Source organism: Mytilus edulis, chromosome 13 (genome assembly GCF_963676685.1).
Source record: "Mytilus edulis chromosome 13, xbMytEdul2.2, whole genome shotgun sequence".
NCBI lineage: Eukaryota > Metazoa > Mollusca > Bivalvia > Mytilida > Mytilidae > Mytilus > Mytilus edulis.
The window spans coordinates 18,555,655-18,575,295 of record NC_092356.1 but is presented as its reverse complement, the minus strand read 5'-3'; the positions used below and the strand labels follow the sequence as shown (position 1 = coordinate 18,575,295).

The 19,641-nt window shown below is 31.8% G+C and overlaps 1 protein-coding gene across 1 annotated transcript; it reads right to left on the bottom strand.

The window, feature by feature from the left end:
- Nucleotides 1-3,355: 3,355 nt before the first annotated feature.
- On the bottom strand, nt 3,356-14,944 carry LOC139502109 (acetyl-coenzyme A transporter 1-like). The gene is made up of 9 exons (XM_071291475.1): nt 14,818-14,944; nt 11,048-11,699; nt 10,408-10,562; nt 8,733-8,917; nt 7,872-8,056; nt 7,177-7,297; nt 6,605-6,713; nt 4,970-5,073; nt 3,356-4,421 (listed from the first exon to the last, which is right to left on the bottom strand). Exons 2-9 carry the CDS (start codon nt 11,626-11,628, stop codon nt 4,263-4,265), a joined length of 1,599 nt encoding a protein of 532 aa, XP_071147576.1. The 5' UTR covers nt 11,629-11,699; nt 14,818-14,944; the 3' UTR covers nt 3,356-4,262.
- Nucleotides 14,945-19,641: the final 4,697 nt, after the last annotated feature.

Below are 19,641 nucleotides of genomic sequence, written 5' to 3'. Positions count from 1 at the left end.
GTGGACTTCTGACTCCTCACCTACATCACTAAATCTTCAAGTTTAAAACAGGTCATCAACTTTTATTCAGTAATTGCTTCAGAGGTTAATTAATTTAAGTGTTATTTTTATTCACAATAGACCGTTTCAAAATCTAAAGAACTATGGATAATTTCATTGTTCTTCACCAAAATGAAAATGATTTACATCATTGGTTGAATTTCTATTGTTTATCACTTTTTAAACCAATCATAACGTTTTGGTGTACACTTTTGGAAATATTACCCAGAATGCATTAGATTCTAAAACGGCGAATTGAATCTTTCATTGTGAACACTGAGGGTCATTTAGTTTTATCAAGAAAAGTGCTTTGGGAAGTAGAATTTATGTAAGTGTTGTTACCATTCACAGTGATTTTCATGCCTACACATAGGGCCATTGGCCTAAATCACAGTCAATCTGGGGTTATTGACAAATAATCTGAATCTTCACATCTTTAATTTGTCCCTGAATTTACTTGGTTAAAATTTGGTCATCACTCACAATGAATCTTCATTATTGACTTTTGGTTGTGCCAATGCTTTTACAACTACCTTAATACCAAATATCATTGACCTACCACTAGTGGTTCCAAATAAACTAACCTAATCACAAACTAAAACATTGTTGATGCTGCACCTGATACTGTAAACTGCATACCCATGTCTCACTTTTTGACTCCATATAGGGGAGACAAAAATGTCAATCACCAGGTAAACACTAACTGATTCCGGGGAAAGGTTTTATGTTCTTCTCAAAAACTTAGTTCACCACAACTGGGTTAACTTAACAAAACTAATACCCAATACAAAACAATAAAGTCTACATAAAAGTTTTGATAGTTTATTAGAAAAAAATATCAATTCTTAACAATATTTAATTCTCAACAGTTTAATATTACTGTAAAGATATACTTCTTAGAAGAACACATCAAATAGAACATAACTTAATGACTTGGCTTTATTTTTTTGAAAACATGAAAACCTGTCTATACTGGAGTATTTAATGAACAAATAATGCATTACATTAAATTACTGGAAACAATTCACAGTATTACTTGATTCAAGAAGTCTGTTTATATAGGTTGACAATTTACGCAGGGATCCATTAAAAAAAATATTTCTCTACACTATAAAAACACAGAGTCCATTAAAAAGTATAACAAAAATACCAAACTCCAAGGGTAAATTCAAAAAGGGGAAGTCAACCAACAGAACAGGTGTATAAACAGACATAAAAGACTACATGAAAAAGCTGCCTTAATTATGCCCTGTTAGATAAGGTTCATGAGGAACACGCATAGCATAAAGACAAGTGCATGGATTGATTTTTCTTTTCACACCTGACGGGTAGAGGTGTTGGGGTTGGTGTGTGCCGATGCCAATGAGACAACTCTATTAGAGTCCAAATGACGAAGATTTTATCAACTTTAGGCCTTCAAAAATGAGCAAAATAAATATTGCAAAGTAAGCTATGAAAGGCCCCAAAGTAATGATTGTAAAATAATTCAAATGGGAAAACTAAAGGTGGGCGTGTCGACACTCTATCAAAATGGTTATTTCACAAAAATATCGTGAGCAGTTGTAAGAAACAGTCTTAAAATTGAATGCTTTGCATGGCTAAGAAAAATAGACCTAGTACCTTCAGACACCATCACTTGACATTTCTCTAAATTGGTCCTTTCTTTTCTATACATTGATTGTCACAAACATATCTGATTATTTTTCAAAACTACCAATGCTTTGTCAATAGAAAATAGTGGAATACATGATTAAAAAAATGTTATTTCATAAACTTATTTATCTAATCAAACATAGCCACAGCTATAGACCACAAAATCTTTGATCTGTGGGGAATTCACATATAACCAACTTTCACTATTACAAGAACTGAATTTCCAATACATACACAAACAAACAAAACTATCAAATAAAAAACTTGAACAATGTTTTACAATACACAACAATAAGGTTAAGTTACTATGTAAAGATGTTCAATTCTTAATTTACTGTGGATTCATTTTCCAGGGGATGTTATTTTTAAAGCAATGGTATTTCCCTGCATATTTAACTTCCTCGTTTTGACAAATAATGCATGCAAACCCTAATAAGTATTTACCATTAATTTATAAATAATGTTTGATATGTTTATGTTATTGTAAAAATTGAAACGGGATAAATTTGCAAAAATCAAAGCTAATAATAACAATGAAGCTAAATATAGATGACCTTCTATAAGACTTGATACCAATTGAAAAATTCAATTTTCTTTCATCCTACAAACAGTAGTCGTGATGTTCTGTTGAGCTGAGAGCAAGGTATCCCAAGCTAAGTTTCAACATAAATGAGTTCAGTGTATTTATGTGTGATAACTGTGAAGCTTTATGTATAAAACAGTGAATTCATAATACAAAACAATAAACAAGATATTGAATCAATATAAACATGAAAAAAATATATTGCCCCAACAAATAATCTAGCTCTTAGTACATTTCATATTGCATTTTGGTCCAACTTCTTCTATACTGTAAGGTGTAAAAATTTTAATAGAGTGTTTCAATTTTGTCTTATTTTGCAATTACAAAAAAATCACAAATAGCAGGTACAATATAACTGATCTTTGAGGGAGAAAAGGCAAAAGGAGTAGGTCGGGTAAGGGCTGATTTTGGCCTCAAATTTCAAGTTCATCTAACGAAAGATTTTGGACACTTTTTAAACACTTAAGGGTCTATTTCAATTGATTCAATAATTTTTTGGGAAAGATTTTAACTGATTTAGTCATTAAAAATCCTCCAATTGAAGCTTAAATATGAAAAATCCATCAAATATGCCAAAAAACGTCACTTTTCAGATGGTTTTTGTCAAAAATGAAAGTGGCCGCATCCGTGTTCATCCTCAACCTTTATATATGTTATGTATTATCACCAAATTCAACTTACATTTCAATATTATGAATGAACACGAATGCTGCCACTTTCATTTAAGACGGAAACCGTCTAAAATTTAACTAAAATGCTAAAATTGTGAAGATTTCAGTAATTTAGCATGATTTAATGATGCTAGTACCCGATATATGTACATTGTATTGTCAAAAACCGCCCATATTTATGTAGCAGAAGCATTCTTCTTTCCAGTAAATATCTAAAAGCTTACATTTTCACAATTTTGTAAAACTGCTATATTATGGGGCCAAAAAGGGGTCTTACTGAACCTACTCCTTTAAACTTGTGAAATAATTTGGCTCTAGAAATTGTGAAATTTTAACATGTTACATAGTTTGGCCCTAGAAATTGTGAAATTCAAATTAGTGACACAGTTTGTCACTAAAAATTTAACCCTTGGGGAAAATTAAACACTTCACAGCATGCAAGGAATGTAAATAAAGTTATAAATAATCATGAAAATACACAACAGATGAATTAAAAAATAACCAATTCGGAAAAAAGAGAATTTTGTTTTACACATACACATCAATAACGTCTATAAGTGTGAGTAGTTAACACAGAATGTCCATTAACTGACTAAATTTTATAGGACGGACAATCAATTACCCTTTTCTAAGAAATGTAATAAAATTTGTTTTCCTGACTATATTTATAGGAAACCGTCTAGTTTATAATCATCAATTTCATTATTAATTATGATTTTTTATATTGAATAGCAATACATAATTTGAACAGTTCTCTAAAAATACTGATCACAAGCCTGCAATTTATTATGAATTTAATGTTTTGGGTTTTTACCACTTTAAATGAACTTCTTTTACTGTTTTACATAATTAAACTAACATCTGAATATTTTTCACATGTTTTTCTTCACTTTATTGCATCCATTTATTATGTACAGCAGAAATATTTATTAAATTTTCCAATAAATCCCAGATATAAATGTTATTTTATTTGAGGGTTTTAAATTTTTAACATTTTATATAAAAATAAAAGCAAACTTTACTTTTTGAATTCTTAGTTGCCCTTTTCAAAGGTCTGTACATCTAAGGGCTATTGCAAAATAAAATGAAAGGTGCTTTACCACCCCCAAGACCCTAGATACAATTTTCATTAGAAATTTGGTGGAACTTTTGTGTAAAAACATGCCTGATTATTTTATAAAATGATGCCCCTTCTCAAATTGCCTTGATATGCTTGTAGATTAAATTTATTCAAATCTTTTCCAAATGCGTCATACATAACTGACTTATTCCATACAATCATATCAAATTATTAGTCAATCCTTATAATGTCTATACTAGGAACATTTCCATGCATCAAGAGGTAGTCTGTCTAACTGTCGTACTCTTTTCTGTCGCCATAGAAACCAGAAAATACCTATCACTACACACAGGAATGATTCTATATAATATCCATCAATCTCTGTTTGACAGTTTCCTCCTGCTGATGTACAAGCCTAAAAATAGAAATTGTCCATATAGAATAACATTAAAATTGTCTCGAAATATAATTCTATTCGTACAAGCCTAAGACACAGGTTAATGCAAGGATTTGCTGAAATTTTTTCTTACCAGTACTTTGAACATTGTTAATTTTCAAATTATATACAAACATAAATAATATTTCCTTTAATAGGAGCCAAGATTGATTGATTGATTAGAGTTAAACACCACTTTCAACACTATTGTGATATTTTGTGGCGGTCAGTTTTTAATTGGTAGAGGAAGCCAGAGTAACTGGACAAAACAACCAATCTTTGGTAGGACAACTGAAATCTTAGTCAATTAAAATTGGAGTAGAGTGCACCTGCATTGGAGCCAAGAAAACTTGGTTGAAAGTTTTCAACCCAAAGTCTTTCAAACAGAACTCTTGAGAGTGAGAGTGTTTTCTCCGTTAGGGACACTGGTATATATATCACCATTGAACATCTTTCATTTTTAACTAGCAATAATACGCAATGGAATGAGAATTAAACATCTCACAAGATTATTCTGATCTACTTACCTCAGTTTCAGCTGTAGAGGCACACTGACCAGGACCTCCATGACATGACTTCCATGTTAGTCCTTCTACTAACCACAATGCTACTGTTGCTGGCCAATTACCACCTATAATGAATTAAACCAGTCAAAGTTCAAGTTAAAGGAGCATTTTGCAGTTCTACAAATTTCGCAAAAACTTTTTTAAGTTTTAAGATTTTATTTTTTTATAGGGGATTTTTTTGAGAAAAAAAAAAACATGAATTGATGGATTTTTAGTGCCATTACTAACATTTGTGAATCACATTTCTGTTTTGAAATCTAAAATAGTAATTTTTGATAATGTGAATGACAGCTACTTTCTGTTTAAAGTAAGAACATTATCAGTGGTTATCTATGAAATTTTAGAAGGGTTTTTGCCAATTGTGCTGTTTTGTATTGTCTTTATGCCCCCTCCACTAAGAGGGGGCATTACATTTTTGGTGGTGTCCCTTTTACTGTATTAGAGTTATGCCCCTTTAAAAACAGAAAAAAAATGCTGAATTCTTCATTTCCATTCTCTATCTTAAGTTTTCCTCAACCAAATGTAATGAAAATTATACACACTACTTATTACAACAAAACTCAGTTCAAGTACGATTTTGGGTAGTGTCTGTTCTTCAGTTATGTCCCTTTATAACTTCATATGATATGCAAGCAGGTGCATCTTCTGTGTCCCTTGGACACATTCCCCATTTATTGCTTATCTTTTATAATTAGGCCACCTGATGTCTCATTTAAAAGGACCTGTGACCTTAAAAATGTTCAAACGATTAATATGCTTCAAAGTGACTCTGTGACCAACAGCAATTCTTAAACATGACCTTGTGACCTAAGGAGTACACTTCAAGACCCCTAAAAATGCATTGACTTAGATGTTTTACATTAATCACCGGTAAACAAAGAGAATTTTCTAGGTTACCTAGAAATAACCCGAATAATTCAGTCGTTATATTCCGCTGATCTACGAAGGCTACATTAACGCCTGAACGTCTTCCTCGATCAAGACCGTCAACCGGAAAATTCACACCGCTTTGCAATATGGGAATTTTGATTTTAATTGGCAGCTAAAGAAGGAGGAGTTCCGGATGTTAATTGATGATAAATGATGTAAACTGATGTTAATTGATGTTAATTAATTATTATCGGATTTGTGTTAATTGAACACACCTGTTTGGTAAGACAATTTCAAGAGAGTTGCGCAGACTCATATCCTGATCGCCGCTGATTGGCTCTCTCTCACAGAGAGCAGGCGACGCGGCCAATGATCACAAGGAGTTCAAGCCCTCGTGTGGGAGAAAATCGGACACGGAAAGGGCTTGAATTATTCGAGTTAACCTAGAAACAGCTAGGTAAACTCAGTTTGCTATGGTACAAAACAGTTACAAAACAGTGTTTCTCCTTTTTAATATAGATTAGATTGTTGGTTTTCCTGTTTGAATGGTTTTACAATAGTCATCTTTGGGGCCCTTTATAGCTTGCTGTTTTGTGTGAGCTTTGGCTCTGTGTTGAAGACTGTACTGTGAACTATAATGGTTTACTTTTTACAAATTGTGACTTGAACAGAGAGGTGTCTCATTGGCACTCATACCACATCTTCTTATATCTATACAGAACTTACCAAGGTTTGCCAGTGTATTTAATAGAGTCATGTAAGTTCCTCCTATAGCAGGGTCACTTATTTTTGCATGGAAAGCCATCTGGGACACAAACATACTGTATAATGCTACCTACAATTGGTATACATGCATGATAAATTAAAATTTTATAAGATAAATGTGATTTATGGTTATTTGAGATAAACATGTACTATATAATACTATAAATACATTGAAAATGTAGTTGATTGAGATAGATCTATGGAAACTCTTCTACGACATAAATGTTACTTGAATGTACCTTGAAATTTTACTTAAATAAATGGAGAATGTGTCTATGAGACACACATGATGCACCCGTTTGCATTAAACTTTATAAAGAGGCATTACTCGAAAATGAGAAAAGTGGTGCAACCCAAATTTTGAATATGATCTGTGTTTTGAAGTAATAACCATGTGTATAAATACCTCTTATGGTGATGGCAGGACATACCAATCTATCAACTGAAATCAACTACAAAAGTGATTTTATTGTTATGGACTTTTACTATTATTTATATAAACAAATTCAATCTTAAACAATATAAAGACTTACTTGATGAATTGCATAACTGCCCAATATGAGGGCATAAAAATAGGTTGGGAAATTCCCCTTTGTCTCCTGTACTTGTGATGACAGCCATACAATAAATGCATACAGTAACCCTAGCATTAACCTGTAATACAAAAATATCCAATTATAGTTACAATTACACTATAAAAAGCATTTCAAAAGTATAAACCCTAGTATCTATCATAACTAGACCAATACCAGGTCTTAACCGAAATCGCTGTATGCAATTGATTGTCCTAGTATGGATAGCTGAAGCATAACTGAGCACTCCCTTTCATTAAAGCAAAAAGTACTTGTTTACTGTAAGGTGTTGGCACGGATGTTATTTGTGTATTAATAAAATTGAAATGAAGAAAAAAAGTTCAATTCATATTTTCTAGGAAAATTGTTAATAAATGTACATTTTTAACTTGGCAAAGAAAACCAAAAATGATATAAATTTTTCTTGTGCAATAAGTGTTGTAAAATTTCAAACTATAGCCAAACAGGAAATGACTGTAAAATTTGCAACAACATGGTTGGAGGGTGTATGTAAAATTTGCTTACTAGCTACAAAATTTTTAAGCTGCCGATCAAGCAAATATAAAGTGGCTGTAGAATGCATGTGTTACAATATGAAAATTACATGCCCATAACTAATATGTTTATTGATTAAGAGAAGCATTTATAATACAAACCTAAATGGCATTGCCCTGAGAAATACGTCCATTGGTTTAGGACCAGCTGTAAACTTGCTAATTATTAATGGTAAAACTATCTGTATTGGAATCATAGGTATAGCAAACAGGGCTAGAGTCTGTTTCTGCATACCAGATTCTATCAGCTTCAGTCCTGTTAATGAATCTGCAGCAGAAAATCCAACCTGAAAATTGAAAATAAACAATAAAATAAACTCATTATAAATGGGAAAATTGCAAAGTGTTTTAAATAATGCAATTTAATAAGTATAACTGTTTTAACACTGTAGTATTTGTAAATCCCTCAAAAGCATTATAAACCATTTTATTAATTTGTTTTCACTTATTTGTCTTTTTTTTTTAATTGTAGGTTTCTCTGCCAAGTTACATTTATAAACATTATACTTAGAACATTTTAATTGAACTGGTTTTCTTCCTTTCAATTTTATAAAGGCACAAATAAAATATAGACCATCACCTTTGATAAAGTAAACAGTACTTTTTGCCTCAAAATGAATTTGAAATATATACATGATATAAATTATCCTACTTCATAAATAATACCAAAAACCTATTGCAAAATAATACTACAGTGAAATCTGGCTTACCAAAACCGTGTAGGGACTTAAGATTTTGTTCGTTTTTGGCAAATTTTAGGTTAGATGATGTTTACAATGTACAAGATTCAATAGGACTGGAGTTTTAAAACAACATGGTTGGTTACATGGTAAGCCAGGTTTTCAGTTTATGCCACATTGGGTTTAGACAGATTTCAATGAAAATAGTTATTGCATGAGCTTGCGAAATTACAATAAAATTACAAAAAGAAAAATTAAATTCTTTAAAAAAGAGACTTCTCACCTTAGCTGTGAGTATGATAACAGCGTATGATATAACTGCAGGAAGTTGTATGACACGAATGAGTTGTTTGTATGTATCAATAATACCCTGCTCGCTGTCTGCATCAGGATCATCAGACTCATGCTTGAAGATCCACACTAATGTTGTTGTGGTAAAAAATACAATGCCCCAGAAATACAAAAAACCTGAAATTAAAATGAAATTAAAATTAATATCATTTTAATCATGTTACAGCCAATTGCATCGAGTGTGTAGACAAAGGTATTATATTTTGTTAGCTTGCTTGATAACCATGAAGTCATTACTGTGTTAGGTAAACAACCCTCCTATAAGAGTAGACTAGTCCAACAGATAACTAATCTGTGTCTGTTGGACTAGGCTACATCGAAAAGAGGGTAGTATACCTGACCTAATAATGATTTCACGGTTCAGCTAATAAACACAAATTTGTGATCTTACAGTATGATTTATTCTCATTCGTTGCAATGTAAAATTAACCTATGCGACATGTTCATTGTAAATTTTCTTATTGAAGCTGTTCTGTAAAACATAATTTTTATTCCAAAAAATACCGCTGTACCATGGGGGATAAAATCATTTTAATCATGTTTATAGAGTGTTTAGATTTACAGTAAATGGTTGAGGTAGACATATGGGGATGTTTAAAGGGACACTAACTGTCAAATTCATGGTCACCGATTAGACTCAAATTCTCATATTTGATTTATAACAATGTAAAACATTTATCCAAACTACCAAAAGTGTAAAATGAACATTTTACAGAGCATAGGGTAGATAATATGTAGGTTCGTTTCGTGTGTATTTTAGTCCAGGTGCCATCTAATTAACTATCGATTTGACCTCAGATGACCATATAAGCGATGTAAACATAAATAAAGATATGAATAGATTAAACCAACACGTGCAATTGGATTTTTATAGGTCTGTTTGAGTGTATTTTATAGATAAATATGTTTCTCATTGTTTTCAACCGTATCAAAATGATATTATATGGATAGAATCAGTAATCAAATGATTTACCGTAGTTTCACTTTCATTGTTGACATTCTTTTTCTTTAAATAAACAGTACACGTACAATGCATGCGTTGTCAATCTCTAGCTATAGGGGTTAAATTGAAGTTCACATGAATACGGATTTAATAAGGTAGACTTATTCACTTGGAAGCGAATAAGTAATTATCAATGTTTCTTCGCTCAATTTGACAAAATTGAACCATTTTGGCTGCTAAAAGCGAATTATTATTTCACTATTTCACTTTCATTATTGATTAAACAAAAAAAATCTTACTTTAGTTTTTTTTTTATATATCTCATAGCTAGTGCTCCTTTAAGTACACATTATACTGTTTAAATACCCCTAATTTTGTTCTAAGTCAGGCTATTAGGACCCTACATGTATGTTGAGATTGTTTTTGTTTGTTTTTGTTAGGATGGTATTTTTTTAACGAATGTGTGGTTGATATTGTCTATTGCTCTCCAGTATTTTGTTGATTCCGGTTATTTTTTTTATGGATCATATAATATTGCATATCTATGAATGTAACAGCTGTAATGTATTATTGTTTCATGCAGTGTAAATAATTATGAAAAATATTCCCTGTCAGCCAATCATGTGACTTATAAAAGAACTCTGCTGACAGACATGTGTCTTACTTGCTAATGTGACTAAACCAGTTTCTTTAGGTTCAGATCTGAGATATTTATTACAGAAATCAGCTGACTCTAATGCTAAAAATAGAACATTTCCTAGAAAATACCCAGCTGTCTGTCCTACTGAGTTACAGGTACTAGCCCATCCCACATTACGCCTGAAAAATAAAATAAAAATGCTTGCATGTTCATGTAAAACCAAATACTGTGGATTAATTAATATTCGTTGCATATCAATTTTCATGGATTTCGTGGAAATGGGAGAACCACGAATTGAAATTTTCAACAAAATACAAATTTCCTAAAGGAATGTATGCAAACTCTCCCAAAACCATGAATTTAAATATCCACGAATATGCAAGTTTTCAATCCACGAAAATTGGTACCCACGAAAATAATTGAATCCACAGTACTTTATTCTAAGCTAAGATACTATCCCTATAATAATAAAAAATCATAATTCAATTAATTTATACAATACAGTGTACATGTATTCAGCATCACTAAATTTATTTTGACATAACACCAAAGAGCAATTTGTTAAATCAAACCTGAATCCATTACCAACTGGATTAAGCTTCTTATCAGGAAATTTTTAATTATGTGAACCTAAAATAATATGTTCATCTACATTGTATATTACCTAGACAACATGGTAAGAGCCCAGCCATCAACTGCTATATCTTGTGTGGCTGCTAGAACATTAAGCATAAAAAATATCACAGTTATATATACAATGTTCACATGTCCTCCTCCGTTCTCTGTCCCTAACAACTGATCAATATTCCACGATAAAACCAACATAAATACACCGATTAGATATTGAATAGGCACCAGCCATGTCTTACGCCGTCCAAACCAGGAAAAATATAAAGAATCCACTAAAGGTGCCCATAACAATTTAATGCTGAATGGCCAGAACACAAAACTGAACACAGCCTGGTCTTTGTAACTGACATTTCTACTTGTCAATAACATTGGAATACTCCCACCTATTCCTAAGGGAATTCCCTGAAGTATATATAGAAACATCAACAAAGAAATATTTCCATAGTCTCCCTTTAGTCCATCATTTCTGTGTTTATCATGTTTATCATGTTTATCACTGTCTTGTCCTGGTTGATCAACGTGTGTTGAAATCATCATATGAGGAAACGATTCTGATGATTCTGCATTGATTGCTTCCACTGTGTGTTTGGAAGCATGTTTACGTTGAGTAGTCATATTTTGTTGATTTTCAATTGTCAATACAAAATTATCTTTCGACTCCGTTTTGTTTCTTCTATTTAAAGAACCTGAAAAACAGATAGAATAGTACATTTGAAAGTAAAGTTTATGTATATTAACTTTGAATAAAGCTTAAACATGTTAAATAATGTACATAAAAATGAGAATACAAAAGTTGAAATGGTGAATAAAAATAATGCCATCATTCAGTCTTCTGAAAAGCAGATAAGACAATTACGACACACCATAACCCTTGTCAATGGGTTCTAAGTCTTTGCAGTATATACATGTAGTAGTTTTAATATACATGATATCACCCACAATTTTATTTCAGAGTCAATATTTTTTTTTCTCCCAAGATACAGAAAGCTTGTATCAATCTTTGCCATACATATTCATAAAAGGTACATGTTCATGATGTACAGGAACTGAAAGAACAAAAATATTTTATGGGGTTATTTTGGCTTTCAATTGTTTTAACGATTGCCTTGTCTCGTTTTGATTTGTACTTAACATATTAGTAAAAAAAAAAACGTTTTTCTTCAAAGTTATTTTTTTTTTGGATGAAATGAACAAGGGAGTACATGTAAATGGGTGGACAGGAGGAATTACCAGACACATCTGATTATTTTATACCAAGAGTGCCTTATGGCACCCCTATGATGGGGCCTCATCACACTAAATGAACACATCCCAAATTACAGTTAATTAAAAGGGGTGTCTAATGGAACTCTTTCCTGAAAAAAATAACTTTATAAGAAAATTATGCATCAGAGATTAAATAATGAAGATGGAACCAAATTTAAACGTGATATGAGGCATATGATTGATTAGCACCCAAAGATTACTTTTCAGCATGTTCAGTAATCTGATTTTGTCTGAATTTAACTACATGTACAATGTAAGCGTCTTTGGACAACAAGAGTTCTCCTTAGAAATATCTTATACATTTATATTATCATAGGAAATTTTTAAATACCATCTTGTTTCTAGAAATTATAGCATCAAATCCGTAACACTATCTATAAGAAGATAATTTCAGATAGTTTCACATTACCATGATGCTAAAAGGCCCTGGGGAGAACACTGCTCAGACGTGATACAAATATATGACCGCTAAATTTTTTTGTATTGGTATAAAAAGTATTCATGATCAAAGCCCGGATTGTTCAAGGGCTGTAAAGCCAGTCAAGTTCGTTAAAATTTCCATCGTTGATTATCAAAGTATCAGATTTACAGGACTGCATCATACCATTCATAGGCCAAATAAAAAAAGATGGGTGTTTCCTATTACGGTTCCCATGCTATTTTATAAGCCCAAGAATTACATACATTGTACATGTAAAAAGTTTGTTTTGTCATTTTAAATAAGCATTGTCAGAATGTTCCTTCCATAGGCTCAATGTAAAAAAAAGGTAAAAACTGCCTACCCTATTTTTTTCAAAGGTGTAATAGGAAAAACACATATCCCAGAATTTAAACCATGTATTGTCAAGCTTGGTTACTCATAGTTGTTTCTCAGTCATCAAAAGAATGAAGTTGACAGTTGTTCCATACTTAAGCTGCTGACCCTGTTTGCTTACATTTAAATTCCAATGACGTCAAAACAGAGTGATGCATTGAATCGTTATACCAAATCAAATTTCTCTAAGATGACTTTTTTATCTAAAACTAAGGCAATTATATTATTTGTTTGTGTGATATTGCTTTGAAATAGTTTGCAATTAATTGGGGTCTATTCAATTGGAAACCTCATTATTATTTAGCCATGAAATTTGACATCAATGGAATTTATACGAATATTTACATACATGTACATGTATGGTCGGAATATTGATCTCTTTATATTGAACCAAATTTTTTTTATGAAAAATATACTTTTATAAATTGTTATTTGGATGGAGAATTGTCTCATTGGCACTCACACCACATCTTCCTATATATCTATATATATTGATTTTTATTAATCTACTCTGTACATTACTGTATTCCTGAACAAAAATATGGCATGAATATCGATTTTTTTTCCCAAAGTTTTTCTTTCATTTTGGATGGGTTTTTTTCGCATGAAAATCGTGTAATATGTAAAGTGCTTGTCATTTTGAAATTCTTAAAAATATGATTTGCTTGGCCTGTTTTGTCTGCCACTAAGATTGATGAAGCCAATGGAGGCCAGGAGTGGAATTTTCTGAAGTTCTGAAATGTTTTTAAGCATTTGGAAGTCTGGGTTGAAACGGCCATAAGAAAATTGGCATTTTTGTACAATACTTTAGAATAACAATGAAAACATATCTTTAGAAACATTTTTTTTATTAAGAAGAGTAGAAAAAATTTATTCTGCCCTTATTTTGTAAGCTGGTATTAGCAGTCCAAATAATTATTACTTCTTGGAAGGCTATTTTAAATTTTAGCTTTGACGCCTTCCTGCGACATCATAATGCTGAAGCCGCCATTTTTCGGTTGGACCTCAAGAGCATATTTTGCCCTCAACTTTAACACCCTATTTAGCCATCAAATTTTCATTGAAAGCTAAAAAAATTTTGCATATATATATAAATTCTTCGTCAATGTAAGGCGTCAAAGAAAAAAATATAATAGCCTTTCAAGATGTCATAATTATTTGGACTAGTACAATGTATTAGTGTAGAGATGTAAATGCAGAATTTTCAAGTATGATAAGTACAATAACAAAGTCAAAACCAGCCATCATGATGACCAATTATAGACTGCAGTAGGATATTTTTTGTTTGGCCTTAGTCTAAGATGTTAAAGGGCAGCATTTAGGACATTGATGCACAAGTAAGGAAACGTAGTAAAGAGTTTTATAAAGTATACGAAAACTGAAGAGCTTACATACTGTCTTTAGAATTCTATTGCTATCTTCTACAAGTTCTTTAATAATTGTTTAGTGGAAGATTTTTATGCAGTCTGTTCCAAAAACAAGATTAGCCATAAGGCATAAGAAGATAAGCCATATAAGCTTAGACTATCAACAAATGGCTTGAGCTATTGAAAATTATCGTAAAATTTGTTAGAAATAGAAGTATTTTCTACAAATGAGCTTTCAACTTTAGGACGAATACATAACAGTTTTTGTCGCAGACTATTGGTGCATCTTGCATTTTTGTAAAAAAATATATACATTTGTGATAACCTCTGTATATAAAATTATGACATTACGCGTACCTTATTTCAACATTAAAATGCTTCACATTAACCTTTTCTGGAAATGATCTTTACAGACACAGTATAAAGAACATATGTCAAGAACCTAAAACAAACGTGGCGAGTTTTCGTCTGGTGTTTTTAACCGGAAGTTTATATTTGTGACAAGATATACCTAAAATAGTCATTCACAATCCGACTATAAACAGAATAACCTAAAACCTGGAACTGACAAATGAAATGAAACGAACTATGCAAATGTGTTGAGAAACAAAAACAAATAAGCGAACACAAATAAATAAATAAATGAGAAATCTTATAAAGTTTATTAGATATTTTGAAGCCATAACCATAAGTGATTATTTGGTTTGTGTCTATGCATATCTACTTTACTTTTGGAGTGTTAAAAACTCTTACTCGTTGGAAGTACTTGATAAATTGCATGCTTATATTGGTGATTTTTTATGTGTTCAAAGTTTTGATTTTTCTACCCTTTATACCACTTTGCCTCATATTCTCATTAAGCAAAAATTCACATAAATGGGCATTTAAAAAGAGAATGCGATTACATAATATGTTCAAACTCTTTTAGGTAATTTTTTAGTAGCAATTCACAAAAGAACTATTTCAATTGGACATGCTTTGATACTAAATCTGCCCTTGAATTTTTACTAGATAACATTTTTGTTCGCTTTGGAGATTCCGTATATCGTCAAGTTATCGGAATTCCAATGGGGACTAACTGTACACCACTTATTGAGGACCTGTTTTTGTATTGCTATGAGTTACAATTTATGACTAATCGAAACAACATCTGATACAAAAATTTAATAATACTTTTAGATATTTAGATGATATATTGGCTCTCAATAATGACGACTGCAGTATGTATACTAAAGAAATTTATCCTGTTGAACTTACTTTAAATAAAGCTAATACTAACAATGACTACTGCCCTTTCCTCGATCTTGATATTTATATCATTTAACGGAAAGCTTAATACAAAGAATGCTTTTAAATTCTACGCTTTCTTACAGTACATGTGAGGTAAACGTCAATGACAAAGCCTCGGAAAAAAAGGGGGGGGGCATATACCGGTCAAAAATGTCTGGGAACAGCAATATTCCAACAGAGACAGGGGGACTCAGTGGCAGCCGGTGTGGCCTAAGTTGTCGAACTTTTTTTTATCATCAGCCTGTCACTGAACACTGATGTTGTAAGTTTGAACCCCACACGTGGTATAGGTGTGCTCGACTACAATGTTAAGCAAGTCTGCTGCTCAGTTTCATAATAAATAACTTTCCATAAAACTAGTATATATTGATAGGGGATTAATTGAAGAATCAAAAAAGCCAAAAAAACATTAGGGGTCAATGTGCTTGTTTTTGAGATATTAGCCATTGAAATTTTGGCGGGAAAATGTTCTCTCTTGACTTTTCATAGCTTTATCATTGACCAGTTCTCAAAAACTATCAAAAAATAAATAAAAATTTATAAAACTTTTACAAATTGCTTAGAATTATACATGGAAAAGATTTATAAAAAGAAATATAGTGGTTCATGGGCAAATTTTTTTAAAGGCATTGAAATGGATAAAACCAGATGATTTCGAAAATCTGACAAAAACTCCAAAACATGACAAGCAAACATCCTTAATTGAATAGGATGGTTAGTTTTCTTACCGAATGTCTGGTCTGTTATCTCCAAGTCTTCCGTCTTCCACGACCAGTAAAAACTTACCGCCACGAAACAGCAGAATAATGCAGAAAGTGGAGTTAAAAACACCAGTCAATAAATATATATTGTGACAAAGATACCAACTTCTTTACCATTATGTGATTATAACAATACATATTGTGACAAAGATACCAACTTCTTCACCATTATGTGATTATAACGTTGTTTACCACAGAAGTCTCTGCGAGCTGATAGATCTACATGTATAGTAGCTGTTTATATATATCACAGTAGCAGTGCTGATTGTCAACTATAAGAATTTACAATCATTCATGCAATATAGCAACATATTTGTCCAACACCTCGAGGGTATCACCAGCCCAGTAGTCAGCACTTCGGTGTTGACATAAACATCAATTACCGATATATGGTCATTTTTATTAATTAACTGTATGCCAAATTATGAATTATTTGAAATACTTAGGATGTTCTTATCCAAGGCATTTATTACCTTAGCCGTATTTGGCACAACTTTTGGGAATTTTGGGTCATAAATGCTCTTCAACTTTATACTTGTTTGGCTTTCTAACTTTTTTTATCCGAGCGTCACTGATGAGCCTTGTGTAGAAGAAACTCTCGTCTTGCGTATCAAATTATAAGCCTTGTACCTTTGATAACTATTAACACAGGAACGGAAGTAACGATACCCCAAAACGTGCGTCGAATGATGTTCACTCAAAGTTTTTGACAGAAATGTATCGAACTCGAAAGTTGACTTATCTATTGTGTCGATCGATCGTTATAATGAATACGACACAATTTTGAATTCGTAAGACAATAAAGAGTAATTATTTGGGGCTCTCTGGATCTATGTAGCGCTTAGGCAAGCCGTAAGTTTACAAGTCCAATATATACGCAGCCCTAGATAGCAGCTACAATCTTTAACGCAACACTGGCCATGGATAACGTGCAATATTCGAACTGCAAGGTAAAATAAACAAGGATAAGCCCATAAAATAATGGCAACAGTAGTATAAAGCTGTTCAAAAGTCATAAATCGATTGAAAGAAAACAAATCCTGGTTACAATACAAAGTAAAACAGAGAGAAACACAGAAATACATTAACTATATAAGCTTAAAGTGGAAAACAACGGAACAACAGAAACAATAAAGTGCAATAAAACCAATGTTAACATACAAATACAAATATTTAATAGCACAAACTTAACAACAATAAATGGTTTTGGCTCATGGTATATTAATTACATTGTTGATCATACATAATAAGTGACTACATTAATATGTAATATTATAAACAATGATTATGAATTAGACATATTGACAATTTTATAGAGTTTGTTCTGCTTTACGCAGGTTCAGACTGTCTGAAAAGAAAGAGGAGTCAATTCTAGGATTGTTTATGAATTATTATTTGATAAAAAGATTATATCATTTTCATGTTTTTTGGAATTTTGTATGATCATCGATTATATTTGAAATTTTTTGATAAAATATGACCCTTTTAGTTGAGTATTTTTCACAATGTAAAAGAAAATGTTTTTCATTTTCAATTTGACCAGAATTACATACAGAGCTGTATCTCTCATTTCTGGGAATATTTTGATAAAATTTAGATATTTACAAAGAACGAACTATTTGATAACAACTGCTATATTCCTGACTCAGTACAGGCATTTTTTGGAGAAATGGTGGGATAAAAAGGTCTATTTAACAGCAACTATGCTTGATATGCATTCAGTAGTCCAAATATATATAGTCCTTCGGAGCATGCCCCCTTCATCAGCATCTCATCATTGACGCCACGCGCGGAGCAGGGTCTGCTAACATAAGAAAATGCCTATACCAAGTCAGGAATATGACAGTTGTTATCCATTCGTTCGATGTGTCTGAGCTTTTGATTTTGTCATTTTATTAGGGACTTTCCTTTTTTAATTTTCCTCGGATTTGATGTGTAGTTTTGTGACTTTACTTTTTACACGTCTTGAGCACCTGAAATTATCACCAGTTTTTGGTGGGGTTCGTGTTTCTCATTCTTTAGTTTTCTATGGTGTGATTTGTGTACAATTATATTGTCTTTGAACCTTTTTTTTAGCCATGTCGTTGTAAAGTTATTTTCGACTTATAAAAGTCGCAAAAACATTGCACAGAAAATAAAAATCGGAAAAAACGAAGCACGAGAAATAAAATCATAAATATTGATGAAAAAGTACTAGAAGTTATTACTCAATTGTCTAGGAGATAATGCAGTCATTATTTACGGAAATGAAGACCCTATGGTCACCTTGTAGAGTCCGTTAGCAATATCTAATTTGAATAAAATATTGTTCATAGTAATTTCGTGGACTCTATTGCATACCATACATATACAATATCAGGACTGATTTTGAATTAGTCTGGTTTACCTTTGTGTCAAATACGGGACAAGCACGAGAAATAAAGAATAACTAGACGAAACACGGAAAAAAAATAAGGGAAAACACGGAGCACCAACATCAAACCAAACACAAGAAAACGAGAACTAAAACGTAAAAACACGAAAACACGTGAAAAAAAACATGAAAAAGGCCGAAAACGTTCCATGAAAATAACCCTTCACCATCCTCTTTTATGTGGCAGGATAATCATTTTGGCCCCACTTCTTACCAAGCAAGGATATCCAACGTCATTGCCTGATTTGCCAGTAACTTCCCCTCGTCCCTCTAAAATAAATGTATTCACCAAAATAAGGGTGCAATAGCATGGTAGGGTATTTGACTCACTATCACTGCAACCATTTAAACAACTGAAATCCTTACAGATACAAATAATAAAGATGACTGTTGTAGACAATATTTTGCGGAAATAATTAACTTCGTATTTGTATGATGTTGTTGATAACATACACACTATTGTAAGTCTTTAATGATTCTTTTATAAAGCTTTTAAAACACAAGGTAATTCAGTAAGTAAGTCGGTACACAATTTATAATGTTTAACCAGTGTAATATGGACACACAACTGTCTAGGTCAGAACATAATATTCATCAACTGTAATAATACCTGTTTAATAATAAAACAAAACTGGTACATATTTTAAAATTAATTATAACATGTATAAGGAATTTCCGTTTTGAAAGTAAAATCATTTGAATCCCGGATAACGTTTT